The sequence below is a fragment of the Trachinotus anak genome, unplaced genomic scaffold, assembly GCF_046630095.1.
Source record: "Trachinotus anak isolate AG129_WGS33_773 ecotype Australia unplaced genomic scaffold, CSIRO_AGI_Tana_v1 ptg000010l, whole genome shotgun sequence".
NCBI classification, from domain to species: domain Eukaryota; kingdom Metazoa; phylum Chordata; class Actinopteri; order Carangiformes; family Carangidae; genus Trachinotus; species Trachinotus anak.
The window spans coordinates 6,203,006-6,226,548 of record NW_027273861.1 but is presented as its reverse complement, the minus strand read 5'-3'; the positions used below and the strand labels follow the sequence as shown (position 1 = coordinate 6,226,548).

Below are 23,543 nucleotides of genomic sequence, written 5' to 3'. Positions count from 1 at the left end.
CCAATATTTTATGAATGCTTCAGTCGATACACAGTAACACTCTGAATTAAATGTTAGACAAAAACGGGCTGAAGAGTCAGTATAAATTCAAAGTTAGAGAACATACAAGAAGTCACATCCTCACGTTCACTAAGCATCACAGTCATTTAAAGTGTTGACTTCCTGGTTGTTACCATGGCAGCAGAATCCCGAGTTGCCATGTCCGCATACAGCGTTTAGCGAGTGTTTATAATACATGTCTAACATTGTAGTTTAAACCTTATAAGTTCTCATCGGCTGGATCTAATTTTCATGACTGTAAATGCTCTTCGACGTGACAAATATCTTGACTTTAACACTGAGAATTTTAGTCAGTAAACTGGTAAAAGTTAACACCCTCACCAATAAACACCACCCTAACAGCAGAACATCGCCATAATGCTAAATAAATATAAGTCATATAATAAACCATACACTGTCTATAAAACACTGAGATCTCTCGTTTGGGTCGTTTTAGGAGCTTATTTTATGACACCTTAAACTGCAGCTTTCCCTTTAAGACATCCGGCAACACAGTGGAGTAGCGCCCCAGCCAGTAACACCGCCGCCCGGCTAGCTAGCTGATGATTGACACAGACTGTAGTAAATCTCCTCAGAACATCTTCTCATCACTTCACAAGGTCAGACACAAAGCCAAGAAATTCAGCCGGCTATTTCATACGAAGGGACGCAACCTCGCCTCATCCTCAGACCTTGAAAAGCAGATTAACATCAGTTGAATATTCCTATAATCTATGGGTTAGCATCACTAGCTAGCTTTAGCTAAAGAAAACAGTAAATTAGCGTTAGCTGGGTAGATATCATCTCGGTTTGGCAGCCAGTGCCGGGCCTGTGTAGTTGCTCCAAGTTGTTTTAATGTCCCGGCTTTTAGTTTCCCTGTGTTTTGAGTGAACGCCGGCACCAGAAGTGAGTACGTGTCACGCAGCGTGGATGTAGCGTCAGCTGACAGAGGGGAGCTGAGGAGGAGACCTTCAACAGATTTGACCATGTTAACGCTAAATGTCGGCTTATGCACGATACACGTATCACTGTCCAACCTGCGTCCAGAGGTCACTGTGATTAAAATGTGCTGTCCAAATAAATGAAACCCATACTAGTAATAAATCTACAGACGTCCTACTAAATTTCCCATTTCCTCTTAGGACCATGGCCAAGCAAACCGATGACATCATCTTGGTAGAGGGTCACACCTTCACTGACCATACCTTTCATCATTATTCAGAAATGAATCTGGACAGGTGGGTTTGATTTGGGTCATAACAATTGTATCAGTCAGTCATTCACTCTGAATCTAATTAAGTCTCAGATTCAGTCAATGCAAAATTAGATTTGATGGATTTTTAAGGCTCTTGTTTTTTTTTGTTAATGTAGTGTATCACATACTGTAGGCTTAACTCATTACATGAAATGAGATGAGAAAGCTTTTCTCCGATGTACTTAATGCAAGATAGGATCTACATGGACTACAATGCTACTACTCCACTGGAACCAGAAGTGATCCAGGCCATTACTGAGGCTCTGCAGGAAGCCTGGGGAAACCCGAGTAGCAACTATATAGCAGGTTAAGAGAACTTGAACCCTTCATCAAAATCTCATTATACTGACATTTTAACCTGTGAAGGAAATGCAAAGCCAAAAGGCAAATTCTGCTTTCCTCAGAGTGCTTCGTGAAAATGATTTTATTGTTTTTTCAAAGCACTTTTAGCCAACCTGTGATGTATCTAAGAGTGTAAACATTACATTTGCATCAAAGATTTTGTTATCTGTAGGTGCCAAGGCCAAGGCAATCATTAATCAGTCCAGAGAGAATGTGGCAAGAATGGTTGGAGGGAAAGCAGAGGACATCATTTTTACCTCAGGTGGAACAGAGGTAATTTACACATTGGTGTGATAATAGACGTTTTTATGAATAATAATGGTATCATTCATGCACCCATGGCTCATCACAGACTAATCTTCTTTTAGGCCAATAACCTGGTGCTCCACACTGCTGTAGAGCACTTCAGGAAAAACTGCAGGGCAGCAGAGCAAGGTGAAGGCCACCACAATGGATGCACCGGGCGTCCTCACATTATCACCTCTAATGTGGAGCATGACTCGGTCAAACTAGTAGCTGAGCACCTGCAGAGCGATGGAAAGGCAGGTAGGAGGAGAAGAAGTTTAATTTCTTAAACAAATGATGACTTTTTTTAAACAACCAAAAAAGTTGCCACCTTCCATTTACGCCTTTTCTTCACTTGTTTGGGTAACTGTGTTTTTGTCACAGATGTTACGTTTGTGCCTGTGTCTAAGCTGACAGCCCGTGTGGAGGTGGAGGATATCATTGCTGCGGTGCGTCCCAACACTTGTCTCATCTCCATCATGTTGGCCAACAACGAGACGGGAGTCATCATGGTAAGAGGAGATAGAGGCCTGGAAACCTGACAGCCATCTTCTGTGTTCACCTATTAATCTTTTGACAGTGCAGATAATTCTATTTTTATTATCATAAAAGATGTTAGAATAGAAAATCTGTCCATTTTAGTCAGAGAAATTGGTGCTGATGAAGCCAACTGTTACATTTGCTGATATAACCTTTCATGTATTGTATTACAGATATAAATTTTTAAATGCACTTTCAAATTAAAAACAAAACACCTTCCTTTTATCAGCCAATCCAAGAGATCTGCCAGAGAATAAAATCTCTCAACAAGCAGCACGAGCGGCTCAGGATCCTGCTCCACACTGACGCTGCCCAGGCTTTAGGGAAAATCCGAGTAGATGCCTGTGAGCTGGGCGTGGATTACCTTACCATAGTGGGACACAAGGTCAGGAAATTACTTTGTGTTGTGTAAATAATCTTGATCTGGCATCAGAGAGAAAACAGGGAAACGTTTTATTCACAGGATTTGTTACATTTGTAGTTCTACGCCCCTCGGATCGGTGCACTGTATGTGAACGGCCCTCGAACGAGAACCCCATTGTATCCAATGCTGTTTGGAGGAGGACAGGAGAGAAACTTCAGACCGGGGTAACATAATATATTGTCTTACTTAAGGAATGATGAATGAAGTACCATATATGTATATGTATATGCATATATTTATATAAATATATATATATAGAGAGAGAGATTTAGATATAGATATAAAACAATAGCCACAATCAGAGAGCTGCACATCTAAATATTCAAGTCTAATTTTTCTCTTCCTGAATATTATAGCACTGAAAACACACCTATGATTGCTGGTCTGGGAAAGGTAATTTTCCTACTCCATATATGTGTTTTTGGAAATTTTTTTTTACCAGGAATACTTTTTAAGGTTTTAGAATATTTCTCCAAAAGTGTATAATATTTACGTGAAAATTGAATGTCTTGTTCGGGGAGGTTGGCAGAAGGGTGAATATCTGTATTGATATGACCATTACAGAAGAGGTTAAATATAATAGCAGCATACTGACACCATGTTGGTGCCTGGCTGTTACACTCTAAAATGACTTACTCAATTTTGGTACCACTGACTGGACACTGGGAAGGGACAATTAATAAAAACAAATTTTGGTTGCCAGGTTGCAAAATTTCTTTGTAGTGGTGTTTCTCCTTTCTATATTGAAATAATTCAGTTAGCAGTCTATTAATAAATACTTAATAAAAAAACTTTGGTGATGATCCTCTGCAACTCTTTTCTGGTCCTGTAAGAGGGAAATGATACATTTCAAGTGACACCACTTTTTTTTCAGTCACAATTTTTGTTTTTGTTTTTTATTCTATGCTAATTCTAGTAAATATAGACTCTAAATAGTATCATCTTTTCCTGCTTTTATAGCTACTGACTTACTATGTGTCTGTTAGGCTGCAGAGCTGGTGACCTCTAATCTCTCAGATTATGAGAGTCATATGAGAAGTACCAAACTTTACTTGGAAGAACGACTGCGGGTAAGTTTGACTACAGAGAATTAGATGAAAAATGCCATGTTATCAGTGTGATTGTGTTAACAAAATTGTGATGTCATCAGTTTACAGTGATGTGATTAAGTTGATTAAAAATAGTTTGACTACGGTTCGTCGGGCCTTTTCTTGACTTTACAAATGATAACCTGAGGAATGAAGTGCTTGGAAAGTAGATATTGTCTACATCACTCTCAGTTTCCCACCACAGTTCATCCCAAAAACCATACAGCCTCCAAACTTGACTTTTTTAGAAGAAATCCATACACAGCCCAGGCCACATGATTTATTTCTTATGATTATGAGCCTTTTTGTAAATGGCAGACTGATATACAACATGTAGAACACAATATATGAAGGAAACACACTAACTACTAGCTGTAACACTAATTAAGAGACACAAGAGGCAAGTTGGGCCTCAGCTCTTCTCAGTATGTTAGATGTAGCTCAGATATAGGCACATATGTGCATATGTTCTGGAAATGTACAAGGACACAGAGACTCTAGAGAGAAGTGAAAGATGAAGTGGTCTCTTTGACTGGATGTGTTTTGGCATGATCAACCACTCAGTGTAAACAGTGCAAAAAACAACTGCAATGGCACAACTCATTGGAATATTGTTATATTTAACATTAAAGACTATCCTCAAAGTCTGGATTTCTAAAACCCGAATGGAAGACTGGTGTAAGGAAGTGTTAAGAATACTGACCTTTACCCTACATGACAACATTAACGAATTTATGAAGACATGGCAGCCAGTCATGACACAGTGGATCCCTCCAGGCTGGACTTCCTTCTGCCTAAATTACAGTTACAGAAGTGAGAGCAGCCGACTGTAAGGTGACTGCAGCGGTGTGGGTTTTTTTTTTAATTTTCTGAGTATATGTGTAGCAGTGTCATACCTGCTGTGTGTTTGTGTATGTTTCATTAAGGTTGTGAAGATGAAATGTGTGGTTCAGGGCGAGTGAATGGATGCATCCTGATTGTTAGAAATCACAACCTCAATAAAAAAGATAAAGAAAAAAATAAACTAAACTTTACTAACATTATTCAGTAGCTGATGATGTTGTCCTTTACAGGCCGTCTTTGAAGACAGGATCCGCTTCAACAGCCGCTTCCCCGGCTCTGATATCCTCCCCAATACATGTAATGTGTCTATCCAGGGCCCATCATTACAAGGTGACGTAATGACTCTACCGTCTCTGTCCTATGTTTTGGCCTGCCAGTCCAAACAGCGTCCTCTAACCCTACACCAATGTTTGTCAGAGGGAGTTCATGACCTGCGCAGGGCCTATTTGTAAACTACGAAGGCTTTGAATGATTAATCTCTCTCCTGCTTTAGGCTGGAGGGTATTGTCCAACTGTAGGAGGCTGCTGGCCAGTGTCGGTGCTGCCTGCCACTCAGACAGTGGAAACAGGTAAAAGTCCCTCTTCCTCCTGTTAAGCCTATGTCCAGACACCGTATTGACCATAGTTACATAACTCCCCTGCACTGCAATGTGTCTGTCCATCAGGCCTTCCCATATCCTCCTGAGCTGTGGTGTCCCCTCAGAGGTGGCAGCCAATGCTTTGAGGCTGAGCGTGGGCAGGGGGACGACCAAAGAAGATGTGGACGCAGTTGTGGAGGATCTGAGGGAAACTGTGCAGCTGTTGGAAGAAATGAACTGATGGACTTTGTGTGCGCAAGCTAAACTTTTCCTGTTGGTCAAATAAGGATGTACAGAATTAAAAATACACCATCTGTGTTTATTGTTACTTTAAACAAAAAAAATGGATGAAATATTTAATCTAAATAATAAAAGGGATGAAATTGCTGTGACCTGAGGGGTGATGTTATGGAGAGACACATGTACTCAGCTTCCATCACGTCATGTGAGTAGCTAATCAGCTAATTGGAGTCAGGATGTATGAGTGTTATTGAAATTAAATATTAACATATACAAAAAAAAAAAAAAATCACTGATCTAATCAACCATGAAATATTCTATGTTGATTATAATGTTGGAAATTCATCAGCCTTTAACTCATCCCCACTCAGATTAATTTTTTAAATACTTGTAAAAAATAACACTCATTGTGATCCACCGTGCCTTGGCTCTGACTTCTCCCATTACTTAAGTTTCCGTGCTGCCTGAGCTCCCCCATCTCCAGTGAAGCGTGGGTGCGGGTGCCAGCATATGGTCGCTGCCACACAAAGGAGAGCAGGGGGCCACGAGTGCTGCGTCTCCACCCGTCTTTCATTACCTTTCTATCTCGTTGGCTCTAACCCCCTCCTCTCTACCCCGGCGGCCATGCTGGCCAGCTGGCTGCTGCTAGGGTGTCACTTTCCTGGCTCGGGTGGAGGCAATGAGTGCATGAGTTTTTTGTTATTGTATGGGAGTTTGTCCATGTGAAAACATGTTGGTAACCTGCTGGGATCCAAACAGCTCCAGCGAGCTTGATCTGTGTGCCATAACCTACTCATAGCAGCCAGGGATGGTGCTTCATCGGGCCCTCCAGGCGGCTCGAGCAGGGGATCTTGCAACCCTGAGAGAGCTAGCATCTTCTGGTCACCTCTCACCAGCCATCAGTGATGCTCAAGGTGCCAGCCCAGTGCACCACGCAGCCAGGTGCGGACGCCTGGAGTGCCTGCAGTACCTGGTGGGAGAGCTGGGTCTGGCAGCTGATCCCCGGGCCTTGAACAGGGCCACACCAGCACATGATGCGGCAGCTACTGGCCACATCCGGGAGCTGCAGTGGCTGGTGGACCAAGGAGGCTGCAACATTGAGGTAAGTTTATCCACTGAGAGCAATTGCTGCACAGGGAGAGCGAAACCTACCCTGATAGCTCAGATGCCTTGGAGAGATGCCACGTGTCCAGCTTTCCTGCTAATTTCTACTGACTCCGTGGTGTGTCAGTCGAAATTCAGCTGACGGCTTCAGATGGTCATCTAACTGATCCCAGAGAGCAGTTACGTCACTGCAGTTGTAAAAGGTACTGTACATTACCTTTTCAGATGTATTACCAGCTGATTACATCATATGGTGTTGACTTACTGAGTATCCATTAGTATTATGTAGCAAGAGTAATTACGTCCAGATGCTTGAGAGGAGCTCCCACTAAACTTGGCTATTAGTTAAGTACCTAGATCTCTTGTTTCTCAAAAGTGGACGACAGCATTATGATTCAATTTACAGAATCCTGCCTGAAATGAAAGAAAACATCTGAGGTTTCATCTTTTTGTTTCTTACTATTAATAGAGACTACCAAATGTCCTAAGTGATAGTGCTCAGGAGGATCTCTACTGTACCTTTGGAAAACAAATGTTATTTGTATGTGTGAGTAATGAAGCCCCTTTGATGTCTTTCGATAAACAAGTGTAGTCGAGTTGGATTCGTCTACATCTTTCTCCATCTGACTCCTGGCTCTGTGAATGTGTTACAGGATAGGGATGCTGCTGGTGCCACAGCCCTCCACCTCGCCGCTCGGTTTGGTTGTGTGGAGGTCATTAAGTGGCTGCTTTCCGTTGGAGGAGTGGCAGTGGTGGAGACAAACTGTGGAGCAGTTCCTGCTCACTACGCTGCAGCCAAAGGGGACCTCACCTGTTTAAAACTACTCGTCCAGCAGGCGCCCGGGTGAGTTCACTGGTGGTATCCCAATACTGACATTGACAAATATCAGATTGATTGCCATGAAATCTGACAACTGATATTTAAGGTCCCTAGAGGATAAATTAAAACAGGTCAAAGTTTTCACTTATGCTGTCAAATATCTCAACATCTCCAACATGGAACGACACAAAACTTGGTAAACATATCCACTGTGTGAAGATATTAAAGTGATGACATAATATAAGATTTTATTTAGGAAATTGAAGTATTCCAGCCACTTACATTCAAGATAAACAGATACCCGTACAAGTAAGAATATGAGCTATAATAATAATAATAATAATAATAATAATAATAATAATAACCACCATGAGGTTCACCCTTTAGTTCTTTATTGAAGTAGCTCAAAAACTATTAGATGGATTTAATGGATTAATGGATGGATTGTGAAATTCGATACACATAATAAGTTTGGTAATCAGACTCTTCATCTAACACCATCATCAATTTCACTTTGTTCAATTCTTTGGTTTCTGACTTCATCCCAATTATATTTCCAACAGTCTCAGTTGTACTGTGTGTTTAGTGCTTAGCAAATATTTACATGTTAATATTTGAAACCAGCACAGTGAAAATGATAAACACTATACCTACTAAACATCAACACGCCATCATTATCACAGTAGCATGTTATCGTGTTGATGTTAGGATTTAGCTCAAGCGCAGCTCCGCAGAGCCAGAGGCATGATTTTCCACTTTCAGCTGTTCTTGGAAAGACTGCTGAAGAACTAACAGCAGATTTGATAATGGATTTTCTTTGTAACAGCTGAATCTGAATGTCAAAAATGTTTTATTTATTGTTCTGACACCAACTGTCTGACTGTGTTTTCATCCCATTTAAAGGCCACTAAATGTTGTGTGGCACTGAATAACTTTAAAGGGAATGTTGAAGAAGCCGACCCCATGTGGTTTATCCACAATAGAGTTCATGGAACAAAGGCAAAACACAAACCATGGCAAGTTCAGCAAGTTGGGTTAATCATTTTGAAAAGAAAAAAACTCACTAGCTCACAGCATAGTGCCAGCAACTCACTCACTGCTAGACCAGTGAGCAGCTTTTTACCTTCTCAGCCTGGAACTAGGAAGTACCAACTGCTGCCACGTGGTGAACGAGACTGACACAAAGCTTTCAAAGAATATGGAATAGAAACATTAATACAATATTCCGTCATTGCTTAGATTTTCTAGTGTGATAGATACACCAACTTAAATACATTTTTGGGATTTATTTTAGGAAACATGTTGATTTTTTTTTTTTTTTGTAAATCAAATCATAATTTCTGTTTTGTTTTTATGTTTTGCCTGCTGGTAACTGCAGAAGTATCTTCTAGGTTACAAGTACTCAAGGTTGAAAATCACTAGTTTAGAGGACCTGATCAGGCTGACCTATTTCCACTATAACTGATGAAGCAGATGATCTGCTCCTCATCACCAGCACAGAAGAAGTCATACATTGTCACAGTAACAGTGGGTCAAATAAAATTACACAACTTAAACAAACTTGTTTTCTTTGGCCTTTTTAATGCCTTTATTGGATAGGTCAGTGAGGGAGTGACAGGAAAGTCAGGGGATGACATGCAGCAAAGGGCCGCGGGTCAGGTTCGAACCCAGGGCCACTGCGGGTAGGACTAAGCCTTAATGGTATGCGCTCTACCAGGTGAGCCACCAAGGCACCCCAACAAGCTTGTTTTCTGTTCTTATTTTACCCCATAATACACCCACATGCACGCATGCGCGCACACACACACACACACACACACACACACACACACACGCACACACACATACTTGTACTTCTATCTTTGTGAGGACACTCATTGATATAAAGCACTCCCTAGCCCCTTACCCTAACCTTAACCATCACAACTGAGTGCCTAACCCTAACCCTAACCCCAACCTAAACCTAAACCTAATTCTAACCATAACTCTAAAACCAAGTCTTAACCCTCAAAATGTGATTTGAAGGTGTCTCAAAAAGTGAGGACCGGCCAAAATGTCCTCACTTTCCCAAAATGTCCTCACTCTGTTGGTAAAATGCTTTTTTGGGTCCTTACTATGTAGCAAGTACAAGTACACACACACACACACACACACACAGCTACACCTTCTGAATGGATCCCATCTCTGTTCCATCTCCTAAACCTGAGACAGTGGCACTCAGTAAGAACTAGATAAAGACATGTTGGTCTTCCTGCTTCATCTCCTTGTTACAGGAGAGTATATCTGTAATTTGCATGACGCATGGTGGGGTCAGAATATCACATGTGACCATCAGTAACCTCTGAATAAAACATGCCCAGACGCTGTCGATCACATGTCAGCCTTGTGGTTGTTGAAGTACAGTATGTGCGTCAATGTAACTGCAGCCCTGCTGTGTCCAACAGGCTTTTCACACGATAATGAGTCAAAAGTTTTGGGATCTAAGTTTCTTCACCACAGATAAAAGACAGAAAAAGAAAAAAAACAACTGAGGAGTTCTAAGGTAACAAACAATGAGATGCTGATTTTGTTTTGTTACAGGATTTAATATTAACTTTACTGTGTCCATCTACATCACGGAGTACTGCACATATACTCCAAATATTGATTGATTCCTGTCATGGTGAGGAATTCTGTAAAAATGAAGTTACCTCAGAACAGAGCCAGCTTCCTGGGATGTCACAGCAGTGGTGTCACGGTTCACCAGCTGTTGCATTTTCTCAGGTTTTTAGTGGCAGTTTCAAACAAATAACAACCCTCCAGAAAAACTCTGGCATCTCTGCTGCGGACCTCTTGCTGCTGCAGAGAGCGTCACCATACAGAACATTACAGTATGAATTCTGCTTCAGAGATGATCAGTTTAAACACAGAGATTGAAGAACCCCATAGACCCTCACAGACTTTAACCTTAAGCTGATTGAATGTAGAGTATCGATTTTTAAATTTACTTTATTATGTGCTTTTATATTCTAGTATAAATCTGAATTAAAGATCCTCTAGTATGGTTTTTTAACTGAGTTATCAGTTTTATTTTATTTTATTTTATCTTTAATTTAGTTTGATTTACTTGGTTTTTGTCTTTTTACTGCCACTATCACTACCAATACTAACAATAGGGCTGCATTTTTCAAGTTTTCCCATGTGTTACATTGTTCAGGTTCAGGACTGACTGACTGACTGACTGACTTTATTGATCCCATGAGGGAAATTGTGCCATTGGGTTTTTTACAGGTACAGTATCTTGTGTTTTAAATATATATAATTGAATGTGTTATTTCAGTGCTTGTTTCACTACTATACCACCATGTGTTAAAACAAGTTGAACGGACGCATCCTGTTGAGTCTAAAATAAACTCATATAATTCCCACCAAAATGAATCATCCTCATATCAAACTCTGATACATCAGATAGAATCCTGATGACACATATAAGCAGTTAATGACTGATACTGATGCTGCACCTGTGTTGTTGTACAGTTGTTTGAACCACCAGACAGGTATCGGAGCTACGCCGCTGTACCTGGCCTGCCAGGAGGGGCACCTGCACGTGGTGGAGTATCTTGTTAAGGACTGTGGGGCTGACGTCCACCTGAGGGCTCACGATGGCATGACCTGCCTGCATGCTGCTTCTCATATGGGCCACCAAGCTGTGGTGGTGTGGCTGGTCAGTAGAGGGATCCACATCCATGTGATGTCATGTCTTCGTGAAGTGTTTCCTGAGCCTGTTGTTTCCTTCGATCTTTTTCCGTCAACTCCCAACAGGTGAGCTGTACTGATGTCAGCCTGTCCTGTCAGGACAGAGAGGGGGCGACTGCTCTGCACTTTGCTGCCAGCAGGGGGCACTATTGCATCTTGGAGAGGCTGCTTCACATGGGTTCAAAGGTCATTAGGGACTACTGGGGAGGGACCCCTCTTCATGATGCTGCAGAGAATGGAGAGCTGGAGGTTGGTCACAACTCCTCAGTTTTCCTCTGGTTGTTGTTGTTATTTTTCTTGCCTGAAAAAAGCTGTATTACTAAATGATGCATATTGTTGTTTTTTTCTTTTACTCATATTATCCTGTTCCCTCTTTCAGTGCTGCAAAGTCCTGTTAGCCAATCAAGCGAACCCCTCAGATCAAGACATTGATGGGTTCACAGCAGCAGACTTGGCAGAGTACAACGGACACTATGAATGTGCCAGATATCTCCGTGCCATGGAGAAAAACGTAAGCTCTCTCTCTCTCACCTACAGTATATTTTATTTTTGCACTTTTCTTATTTTCTTTCTGTGTGTGTGTGTGTGTGTGTCAGCATTTGCCAAGCTGTTTATCTTGGCACGAAAAGCAAAGCTGCAGGTAGTTTGGGGAGAACGGTCAACAGCAAACATCTGGAAGATCTTGGAACCTCAGTGAATCATTTTCTTAATTTGCGACATGTATTTCATTCAGGTCAAGCCTGTCCTGTTCTCTTCCACTCAGCCTGATTGTTTTGCTCTCAGTTTAAGAGCTCTGAGAGTGGAGGACCATGGGCTTTTGTGTGTAATAAGGCGTTACAAGCTATGATGCCACAAGTGCTGGAGGAGATTCTTCCTTCTCAGTTTGCCACCGAGAGATTGGCTCTTTTGTGTGGAAAGCACGACACAGCTTAATGTGATTGATGAATATTTTAGTGTTGACACCTTGTTTGTGCTGGTGTTGCCTGTTCAAGTCAGGGATCAAAGCAGTAACGACTGGCCAGTCATGCTGGTGTGTACAGCCTGCTCTGATACCTTATATTGTGATTTATTTGTTTGTCTTTCAAAAGGATAAGTAGTTAGTGTGTTTAGAGGATTACAATTAATAATAATAATAATAATAATAATCTTTATTGTCTACAGATGTGGAAATTTGCCTTTGGCTTCACAGGCTGGTTAAAACACATCACTGTGACTCACAAACAATAAGTACAATAATAAAATCAGCACAACATTCAGTACAATAACAGGCATTTACTGGACACTCAGATTTGGGCTTGCAGAGCTGCTTGTAAGTAGTAAACACTGGATGTTGTGAAGTGAAAGGGCCCATAGGGGGCCGCTCTCTCAGCACACGTGTTGAACCGTGCAGCTGTCCTCCGGCGGCCTCTCACCGTCCCACTGTGGGCCACTAGAAGCAATGAATAAGTCACCGAAGAAGAGCAGCACTCATACATGAAGAGGATGATGACAGGGAGCCAGCGAGGCGTGGCTGCTGAGCTCCCCTTCAGAAATAATCCTCCCCATCGACAATGGAGAGCTAATTAGCGCAGGGGCCGCTGCGGCATCAAACACAGCCGGAGCCGCCGCCAGCTGAGGGCCTATCAGTTACCCCTCTCCCGCGGCTCAGGTGGAGGGCCCGGGGGCTGAGCCCGTTATGAGATCCACAAGCTTAAGTTTCAGCGTTTTCACCATCCTGATGCCTGGAGCCGGCAACTCTATCCCTCTGTGGACTTGGAGAGCAGGATGTCACCGGCTTCACCCACACGTTTGATTGTGTGTCATGTTTTTTTTTTTTTTTTTTCCAGAGACTTGGAAGTGCTATGATTGTCACCTTGTGTAATGCTGGTAGCCGACACAGTGGTGTATTGTGTTTCTTGGCAATGTACGAGTTGGACACACAAACTGGGGCTTGGTGGGAACAAAGGGGCCATCTGATAGAGACCCCACAGCAGCAGCTGATTGATCTGATATATTTGGAGAACAGAGTATTATATGTAACGTTTGGAAACCCGCTGAGCCACAGATGAGCTGTACTAGCAGACTTGCTGTAATTACATTTCTGGTGCTGTTTCACGTGTGCACAGCGCTGCTGGGTTGAGACACTGACCGGAGAGAGCTGCGTGTTTGGATCGCTCGCAACAAGGCCGGACTTGTTCAGCGCTGTCAGCCTCTCTTCCTCCTCTCAGGAACAGCTGCAGTCAAATAAACAGTGTGTGGCGTGAGGTTTACTTCACACGCATTTGCTCCCCATTCACGGCGATCAGGCCGAAGATACTGCTGTTTGAGGAGGGTATTTTTAGAATACTTGGACGCAGGAAAACACTGCCGTTCCCATCCATCACTGTGGTTTTTTAGGACATACTCTAAATATCCGCGTTGTTTTTTTATGCAATGAGAAACAAAACACCTGCTCTTGCTCTATTTTTTTTTTTTTTTACACTGGCTGGACTGTCTGTCTGCATTTCACTGGCGTGTTCACATATTAATCACAGACTGAGATATATTTTACAGTTTTACTATCAAATCTACATCAGATCTTCAGACACACTTTGATACCCTTTACATATTCAATTCTAAAAGTAAGTGATGCCAGGGTGTGAAAATCTATTTATATCTGTAATAATTAGTCCATTAATTGATTACCTGATCATCGTAAAATATATTTACTTTTAACTATTTTGATAATTGATTATTTATTTAAGTAATGTTTCTAAGCTGAAATATATCAGATATCATTGGATCTTGGACTCTTGGTGGGACCATACAAATAATATGAACTGGTCAATCTACAATTATAAAGTGTAAAACAACGTAGTGGCCCTGAAGAGAACTGTTCTCAAATCATTATATACTGTATATGTATGTGTGTGTGTGTTTGTGTGTAGATACAGAGATAGATAGATAGATAGAGAGATAGATAAATAGATAGATAGATAGATATCCATTTGATTTGTGTAACGTAGACTGCTAAAACCTCATGTTAACTGCAGATTAAGTGAGTAATGTACTTTGAAAAGGGATCTCTTCGCAGCCCGTATGAACAGGGGGAATGATTACTTTGTATATACAAACACCTTTCTGTTGTAATCTTTTATTGCTGACTTCAGCAATAAAATTCTGGAAAAAGTGGCCATAGTTTGTCACAGCACTCTGTTTGTTGTTGTCAGCTTTTCCACATTAACAGTCAAAGTCATTCATTTGGCTTACGGTGTCAAATTTTGTGTCCACCCCCCACAAAAAAAACCTCTCCTGTTCAATTGTCCCAAGTGGAAAACTCAGCTGAACGTGTGTGGATAAAATGTCTCTTTTCCAGCTGCTTTGACAAGTCTTCCGCTCCGTTCGTGCAACGACATGGCCATTGGTTTGTCCATGCATTAGTGACATTACCGGCCACCCTATCCTTTCTCTTAATTATTAACAGCATTCTCCGATCAGAGTTTATTGTTTATTGCCTGGCGGCCCTTGGCCACTGGCAGAGATGCTGATGATGGTGTCAAACGAGTGGTGGGTGATCTTAAGATAGCGTCACATCCTCAGCAGGTAGTGGCTGCTCCGGATACCTGACTGCACCTGCACCAGCCGGTGCCTCTGGAGTTTCACTGTCGCACCAGTGAGCACTGGGAGAATTTGTTCAAGGTCAAGGTTGGTGAGTTTTAGGTTGGTTTATTGATCACTTACACCGTCTTTTGCATTCGTTATACTACCTTTGTGTGTTTTTATTCCTTTTTGGTGCTCTATTACCTTATTTTTCTTTCAGCGTTTGTTAATAAGTAAGTTACAGGAAAGGTTGAGTAATTTATTTTGTAAAATGAAAGTGTTGTCATTTCTACCAGCAAAGGAGTCTTTGTTTCTGGCAGTGTTTGACCTATTTTCTGATCAGTTATGGCCTCTTACGGTTAGGCATGACTAATACTCCAGGATCTTGACCTTACTATAGCTTGTCATTGTTGATTTTTGCAAATTGGACATGATTTTTTTTTTTCCCCTTTTTTGAATCTTGCACTGTTTCCAGATAGACTTTATGCTCCAGCAGTTATGACAGTATTGTAGTATAAAGTAGTAGCTACAGTAGTTTAAAAAGAAAGCTGTAAATGTTGGCAAAAACATTGTGTCCATCAGTTAATAGCCTCACCAGTATTTACCTCCACGCAGGAAACCTGAGAGTATTTTAACATGTGAGTGGACATGTATTTACACTGTAGTGTTCTGTGTATAATGTACACCCACTGTATACATTCCACGTTGCAATTTATCACCAAGAACGTGAATATTTCACGTGGAAGCAGGTTGTTTTCATGATTGATTCCAGAGCACAGAATTACAAGACATGTTTCTTAAATACACACGGTGTTCTGACATACTGAAACTCTCTCATGGCTCGACCCACAGGGACCACAGATTACTGGTGTTGCATGTCCGACAATGAGACAGCACTGAGTAGCTGTTTCTTAACTCTTGGCTCCTAATCTGTAGTGATCGGGGTCTTTGTGGTCTTTGATAGAGGGAGAGCATATCCAGGCCAAAAACAGGGTTAGGCTATCTATTTCTGCGTGGCAATTGTGATGGGGTGCTGATGAAAACCAAATGCTCTCTGGCCACTGGGTCTAATTAAACACACACACACAAGGGCCGGTTCACTGTAGCTTTTAGGACATTGAACTGTTACGAGAAGGGTCACAAAGGAATCAGGCTCCCTCTCCGATTTTCCCATCCCTTTTTGTTTATCTATTTATGGATTGCACAACTTCGGGGAAGTTTATTCCTCCGCCTGAGCAGTGTCACAGCATATTTCGTGCTGTTCGACATCAAAGTGTAAGAGGAAATGGCAAGGACCACCTCATGGACGCAAAGCACAACAGCATGCAGCAGCATATTAGGGCTGCCTTTGATGTTTTGGTTACTAATAATGTCCTTGGAGAGCTGAATTTGATATGCTTTCTGCATGGAGTGCATTAAGACAATGCAGGTTCATTAAAGGGGATCTAAATGTTTCCATACATCCTACATCCTCCCTAGAGTGGTGTGAAAAGCTGCCAATTATTCAAGGTTGCTTACTATCCCACGCACTTGTTTTGTTCCTTTGTCTCTCAGACTGCATGTCCTCCGGCTTTGATACATTTTCATCTCTTAGTTTCCATTTACACATTAAAACTAATTTTGTTTGTCTTATTTGTAAATGTCTTTTTTTGTAAGAATTAAAGAATTGTTTTCTCAGCGTAATATACATTTTGATTGCTTTTAAAAAGTAAAGCCAACCTATCTCTTACTTCCATGTTTAACCTAGTGTATGTAACTTGCACTTATTTGTTGAGAAAAGATTCCCCAGATACTGTAGACAAAACTCCGTTTACACCTATTTACCCTGCTGTTGTGTGGTTGATTACATTGCCCAGTTCTACCTCCTCCAGAGGTAACTGTTTATTCCAACACCTGCCCTGTTTCTACCGTGTACTGTGTGTCCTTACCTTTGGGCAGAAGCAAATACATATGACTGTTCTTACCTTTACATTTACCTGAACTACTGTGTTGGGTGACAAATATTGTCTTTGACAACTAATTAAGGGAAACTATAGACCATCTTGTGATGGGATCCCACCACTCAGGACGCCCATCAACATGTTGAGTGCTCAGTAGTCTTAACTACATTATGTGACTGTGTCTTGTATAGTTGTCCACAGTTAGACAGACATATAAACACCTCTCAAAGTACTCATAATCACCTCTGCAGTTGTAGTAGGTGTCTCAGGGAGCACATTCTGCCATGATGGCACACACACACACACACACACACACACACACACACAGACTCTCAAGGTGAAAATAATACCAGTCACACCGTCGTGGCTGATAATAAGTTTCCTCAGGTCAGTTTTTTCCGTACAATATTCACTTGACTCTTTTTACATCAGTGATGAATTGTGGCAGTGAGACTGGAGGCTTTCACGTTCAGCATTGTTAGATTGTACAATGCTCAGAGAGTAAAGCCCTGAAGGGTAAAAAAATGTAAAAAGTGACACTAATGCAAGATTTGTGGTGTCAATGTACTAAAAAAACATGTAGTGATGAATTAAATGACGGCTTCTCTGTGGTCCCATTCACAGTTTTTCTTCTTTTCTTCTTTTTCTTGCACTTCTGCCAACTGTGCTGGAAATTCAGTGATGCAGTGACCGCACAGGCAAAGTCATTCACTTATCTTTTAATACAGCTCTCTTTTCACACAGTTTACATTTTACACAACCTCTGCAGTGGAGTCTCTCTGACTGTGGGAATAAAGAGAAGTCCAAACTTTTGACTCTACGAAAAGCGTTAATTTCACAGACCTGAGGTTTCCTAAAAAATTAGAAGAGAGTAGGAGAAGCAGCTTCATTGTAAAGGTGTTTGAATGATAGTTGGGAAAAATCTATGAAGGAACAACAGGTGTCCAACTTTGTTTCACTGTCATCCTGGAAAATGGTCCATCAGACCTCAGTGTAGCAGTTCAGGAGGGGATCCAAGCCCATCCAGTCATGTCGATGTCTCTCTTCCAGAAAGTGAGATTTTTTTTCTCCATTGGAAAATTTACAAACAGAAATGTCAAGGTGTCACTGCTGTCACACCAAGGTTGGGTTTGTCACACAAATGATTTTATCTGAGGTGTCTGAGCAGGGAGGATGTCAGGTGAGATGTGATGTGACCTAATGTCAGTGACAGGACAGATATAGAGCCGTGATAGAGGTATTTTCTTTTTAGACATCAGTATGTGATTATGTTGATTGTGTGAAGAGTTTTAAGAACACATCATCTGTTGGAGTATGCATTTTCTAATAGGAAACTCAGTTTAGTGAGCCTTTGTTTTTCACAATGGAAAAAAAATCCTATAATTGCTTCTACTTTTGCGATATGTCAGCTGAAACCTCTTGATGTTACCTTAAGTTATAAATTTAATCATTTTTGGTCTTCTAAGGTAGGGATTCAATTCAATTCAATTCAATTTTATTTGTATAGCGCCAAATCATAATATACATTATCTCAAGGCACTTTACAGGGTAAGGTCAAGACCTTACTTTGTTACAGGATGGGATGATGCACGATTTTATCTTGCATCGCAATAAAAAACACTCAAAATAAGTTGATCATGGTGAATTTACATCATTTGGATAATTATTTATATCCTCACATGAGTGACTTTAAAATGTTGTCTAGTTTGCCAACCAAGGACCAGGGTTTGACACATCTCATTCTCTATGCCACAAGGCTAGCAGTAGTATTTGATGTCCAAAGTAGTTTTGACTCTATGCCATAATGCCAGTTGTATTTTGACTGTAAGTGAAAAATAGAGCCTGATTGAAAAAATACAAGAATTATTATGTGATAAAAAACAGAGACACACAGTGTCTCTGTTTATTTATCTGTATTTATTTTCCTCTATTTATACTGGGGGACCTTATGATTTAAAAAGGATGTTCACTAAATAAAGATGTGTCCTATCTGTGATGCAATACAAGTATTTCTTTCTTACCAAAATGTAAGGTGAAGTGATTTCAGTATGTTTTAGAGCCATTTTAAGAGGTTAAAGCAAATTTTCATGATTATCGCAATAATATTGTGAATCGCAATTATTTTGGCCAGGGGACATGAAATTTTCATATCGTCCCGTGCCTATTCAAAGGTCTTAGGCAGTATTAACTGTGACTGTGATATTTGCAGGCGCTTTGTGCAGAGAAGCCCATAGAGGTCATCTCTCCAGTGGAGGCAGAAGAGAGGGTAAGGCCGACTGTGTTGTTGCAGCGCAGCAGGGACGACTACTACGGCTGCCTGACTGACACATGCAGTGACAGTCACAGCAATAACACACCCATGGATAGTTTAAAGGTAAACCCTGAGATGAGTTTTTTTTTTTTTTACCATGTTTCTATTTCATATTATAACCCGAGGAAAATGTGCTGTATTTCTTTGTTTTCCAAACTAGCAACCTGAGAGTGAGGAGTCGCCGCAGGCCAGATATCCTCCTGCACCTCCTTCACCTCCAGCCTCGTCCACACCTGCCGAGCCAGAGAAAACCACTGTCAACAGAATAGAGCAGGTTCAGATCGCAGCATCTGGTGAGAGGAACATTTCTGTTTATCTAATTTAATTTAAATTACTTATATTATAAGTAATTTTATAAGTAATATTATAATAACTTGAATTACTTTAGACAAGCAACAAACTGTATTCAGAGAATTTAGTGCTTACTGTAAGTCACTGCTCAGTGGGAAGAAAATGTGTTATTAAACTACATCGAAATGAGTAAGACAGAGTCACTATGATTTGTATTTCAGTTATTAAAGGTTTCAATCAGCACAAGGCAGCTGGGAGTGAGATAACTGTCTCTGCTGATAAGACGATGTTGCCTGATGCAAACCTCCTGGCTGGGAGAAAACTTCTTGGGGACATGAAGTCTATTCAATCTTTGAAGCAATCAGGGATATCAGGAGTCTTCACTGGACAGGCAGTAAGCAAACAATACGCTTCCCTATTTTGTACATCCTTTCTTTCCTCAGCTAAAATGCTGATAACTATGATACAATTGCTGTGTCCTCTGCAGAATAAGATGGTAGTTCTGCCCACTGAGGAGGCCAACCTGTCGGACATCGACTACCTGGTGCCCACCCATGATGAGAGAGGCCGTCCCATCGCTGAGTGGAAGAGGCAAGTCATGGTGAGACAGCTGCAGGCCAGGCTGCTGGATGAGGAGGATCAGAGGAGGAAGGTAATGTTTTTCTAAAGATGGTGGGATTATTAATGTACTAATCTTTCTACATGTATCTAAATTTTACAAATGTATTCAGAGATAGAAAATTAGACATGATTCTGCAGCTGCATGGCCCATTTCTCACCAGAACTAGTTTTGGCAGATAGTCAAAGTTTTTTTTGGGTTAAAAAAACATAAACCAAGAAAGCTCAGGGAGTGGTGTTTTTAGTCAGTTAAGTACTTTGTCAATTGATAGGAAGTTAATTTCCACCTATTTGATGATCAATTAATCATTTGACTCACTGTTGGCTGGACAAAATATGCACTTTGAATATGCAGGAAACATTCAGGCAATTATAGACAATTAATGATCAATTAATTGAGAAATAATGAAAATAATTTGTATGTGCAGCCCTAGAAAAATCTTGTGCAGCTTACTGAAGATGACATCATCTCCTTATGGAGCCTAAGCAGAACACAGTTAGTAGAGCAAGAACTGTGGCCTGTGGAGTTTGTGATGCTATTCTAAATCAGCATCACTAAAAAACACTTTTACCATCGTTTACTTTTAATTGCATATAACAAATCACTGAACACATTGCGAGTCAAGTCACATTTCTGAGGTTTGAATGCGGTTTGGATCACAGTTTTACTGTATCATAATTCTTTTTTCTTCTGTGTCAAAGCCATTTGAAATGTTAAAAAAAACTTTAAATATGACTTGCTGTATTTTTATCTGCCTTCTCTTACAGGAAAATGGGAACAGATATGCCAAAGTCAGCTGGAGGTACTCCCAAGCCCATAATGCCATCCTGGGGCCCTCTGGTGAGCTGCTGACTGAAGATGACCTCATCTATCTGGAGCAGCAGATTGCCAACGTCTCCATGCAGAGGAACTGTGAGGGCTACGAGCTGGAGCTGGCTCGTCTAGCTGAGGAGCTCAGGCACATCCTGCCAGCACCCATAGTCAACATCACCGTCAACACGCAGTTCAGAAACTTCACAAGTCAGGTTCCTCTACCTGTGTGGTGCGGCCGGATCTCAGGCATCGTAAAGAGCATGTCTCTGCTCATGACCAACCTGACAGACCAGCCCTACTGCAAGATGCCCAACACCGACCTGATCACAGTGTTCTCTCAGACCCCAGACAGACAGAACTCCACCAGAGGACGCAGGGAGAGGATAGAGGATGAAATCCATCAGTTTGGAGTGTCTGTGAGGACTCTGAAGTCTAATTTTGAGACACAGAACTCACCTTTGTCAGATGAGCCAGAGGAGGAGGCTGTCATGATAAGTTCTTCCACACAGCTTGAGGCCTCAGAGTCAGACAAACAGCCTAAAGACTTGAATCCAGCCCAAGAAACAGACCAGAACAGTGACTCCGGCATTGACTATGATGAAAATGTTGCAGATGTTCTTGAGACCACCAGCCTTAGAAAAGAGCGTATAGTTGTTCTGTTCTTAGGCCACTGGAAGAAATCTGCCTACACTGTGACACTGAAGAGCAAGGATGCAGCGGAGAGGAAGATGAGTGGCGGCGGCCCGGGGATGGGTGACAAATCTGTGTCAGATCGTAGAGGCAGCGTGGAGAGCGCCCAGTCAAAGATGATGAACAGTTCACTGGGACATTTCTTCAAGCAGAGGAGTGCTGTCAATAAGATGCTGGGAAACTGGAGGAGCATGATCTCCAGTGTCCCGTCCAGACAGATACGCAGGTAGGGCTGCATGACTTTTTATAACTTACTATCATGTGGGTCAGTGGGTTGACGTCTTCAGACTGCACTAGTGAAACTACTAGCTTCGTATGTAAATGTTCATAAGAAGTTGATCAGTGATTATGTCAAATTACCCAAAGTTTATCCAGTAACACAAACATCCAAAGGGAACAACTGACAACCTTCACAGTTCTAGCAACAGCCAACCCCTTCATAAAGTTGCCATAATACCATCATTTTTAAGGTGTCCTGTTGCTAGAAAGACAAACAGCTTTGCCCCCACCCTTGTTGTTTCTATGGAGCTCTTAGCCTGTTTTAGCTAATTGTTACGATTTCAGCGCCTTCACATGTACTCTTTTTGTTGAGTCTCGCCGCTTTCATCAACACCTTTCAAAGTCCTGCTTAATCGGCTGTATGCTACATGTTTAGCAATGGAAAGCAGACAAAGTTGGCAAGTAACTTGCTGGTAAAGAAAGTTTTAGCAAATATTCATCTAGCTAAACACCTGGATCATTTTTCAAGGAGCACGACCAAGTGTTTACACCCATGCTCAACTCTCTGAGCAAAGTGCTAACCTAAGCGTGCTAGCATGCCCACAGTCATAATATTAGCATACTGATTAATCTGTCTACCATGCTCATCATCTTAGTTTAGCGTGTTAGCTACTACAGCTGGGGCTGAGGCAGTGTCGTTACTTCTTGGTCATTAATCAAAGTATAAACAAAATAGGCAGAAATGGATTTGACTTCATGGTGACACTAGAAAAGTGATGGAATCACCAAAATCTTTACATTCACCTTGATGTTTGTGCCACATTTCAAGACAATCCATCCAGTATTGAGACATTTCACTCAAAATGTGAGGTTTGGAGCCTTTTTCTTTTATAGTATTTTTAATTAAATATCTCTGCACTGTGGATAATTTGTCATTAAAAAAACAAGCAATATGAAATCTTTTTTTTGGGTTCTGGAAAACATTAATGGAAAATTTTTCATATTTTATGATTGATAGATGAATTAATATATTTGACTAATCCATAATGAAAATAATGTTTAGTGGCAGCCACAGTGTAATCACACCTTGAATAACCATGCAGTGTTATCCACAGGCTCCACAGGCAGCAAGCCCTCTACTCCCCAGAGCAGTTCCTACCTCGTCTGGATGGTGTGCCTGTGGAGTATGACAACTTGACCCTGGATCTCTTCATGCTGGGATACTTTCACATCCTGGAGTTGGAGCTGCCTGTGGATGAACGAAAAATGAGGCACCTTCTGTGTTTTGAGGTGTTCGATCATGTTGGGAGCTTCCCCTGGGAGATGGTCAGAGACTTTCATAAGGCTGTCATACAGGACATTGAGGCTGGAAACCGTGAGTGGAAGGACGGCTTTGAGGACATTAAAGTAAAGTTCTTTGGAAACACTGTGAGTCAGTCTGAAAGCACTGCAGAGGTGGTTAAACATAGCCTCCCAGAGGTTAGACAGGTCCCTAAAGTCATTGTACAAACACCTACGCCTGATGAGGGGAAGCTTTACAGTGGCACTGACATTTCCAGTTTTAGCAACGAAGAGATTTGCAAATACATTGACCGTAGTTTTGCATTTTGGAAAGAGAAGGAGGCAGAGATTTTTGATTTTGAGTAGTTGCTTGTGTCATTTTTATTTTGGGATATTTTTGTATGCTTTGTAGGTAGATGACATTAGGGCTGGGTATCAAACCGAAATACATTTTGAATTGTGAACTGAGTTGTCTGTAGGAATTGTCAAATACTGAAAGCTGACACTGACTGCTCAGCCAGATTCGTA

The 23,543-nt window shown here is 41.4% G+C and overlaps 2 protein-coding genes across 5 annotated transcripts; both read left to right on the top strand.

Moving 5' to 3' along the window:
* The first annotated feature begins 526 nt into the window (after window positions 1-526).
* scly (selenocysteine lyase) lies at window positions 527-5,786 on the top strand. Of its 3 annotated transcripts, none has more exons than XM_071487208.1 (13): window positions 527-659; window positions 1,182-1,277; window positions 1,491-1,600; window positions 1,809-1,909; window positions 2,005-2,182; window positions 2,306-2,433; window positions 2,691-2,846; window positions 2,943-3,049; window positions 3,242-3,278; window positions 3,872-3,955; window positions 5,047-5,146; window positions 5,310-5,385; window positions 5,482-5,786. In XM_071487208.1, the coding sequence occupies exons 2-13, from the start codon at window positions 1,186-1,188 to the stop codon at window positions 5,633-5,635; spliced, it is 1,323 nt and encodes a 440-aa protein (XP_071343309.1). In that variant the 5' UTR covers window positions 527-659; window positions 1,182-1,185; the 3' UTR covers window positions 5,636-5,786. The 3 variants fall into 3 exon arrangements, with proteins under 3 accessions (XP_071343309.1, XP_071343308.1, XP_071343310.1); XM_071487207.1 differs by having other exon boundaries at window positions 564-1,088; XM_071487209.1 differs by lacking the exon at window positions 527-659 and having other exon boundaries at window positions 1,487-1,600.
* Window positions 5,787-5,935: 149 nt separating this feature from the next.
* espnla (espin like a) lies at window positions 5,936-23,386 on the top strand. 2 transcript variants are annotated; one of them, XM_071487199.1, is made up of 11 exons: window positions 5,936-6,736; window positions 7,392-7,582; window positions 11,075-11,261; window positions 11,360-11,542; window positions 11,673-11,804; window positions 19,001-19,165; window positions 19,263-19,395; window positions 19,615-19,787; window positions 19,881-20,045; window positions 20,780-21,741; window positions 22,850-23,386. In XM_071487199.1, the coding sequence occupies exons 1-11, from the start codon at window positions 6,443-6,445 to the stop codon at window positions 23,379-23,381; spliced, it is 3,117 nt and encodes a 1,038-aa protein (XP_071343300.1). In that variant the 5' UTR covers window positions 5,936-6,442; the 3' UTR covers window positions 23,382-23,386. The 2 variants fall into 2 exon arrangements, with proteins under 2 accessions (XP_071343300.1, XP_071343301.1); XM_071487200.1 differs by having other exon boundaries at window positions 6,615-6,941.
* Window positions 23,387-23,543: the final 157 nt, after the last annotated feature.

Coding starts and splice junctions, on each gene's coding strand:
- scly (XM_071487207.1), top strand. CDS start 1,039: ATGTCGGCTTATGCACGATACACGTATCACTGTCCAACCTGCGTCCAG. Junction 1,089..1,181: donor TGTCCAACCTGCGTCCAGAG/GTCACTGTGATT, acceptor ATTTCCTCTTAG/GACCATGGCCAAGCAAACCG. Junction 5,147..5,309: donor CCAGGGCCCATCATTACAAG/GTGACGTAATGA, acceptor CTCCTGCTTTAG/GCTGGAGGGTATTGTCCAAC.
- espnla (XM_071487199.1), top strand. CDS start 6,443: ATGGTGCTTCATCGGGCCCTCCAGGCGGCTCGAGCAGGGGATCTTGCA. Junction 11,805..19,000: donor TCCGTGCCATGGAGAAAAAC/GTAAGCTCTCTC, acceptor TGATATTTGCAG/GCGCTTTGTGCAGAGAAGCC. Junction 19,788..19,880: donor GAGTCTTCACTGGACAGGCA/GTAAGCAAACAA, acceptor TGTCCTCTGCAG/AATAAGATGGTAGTTCTGCC.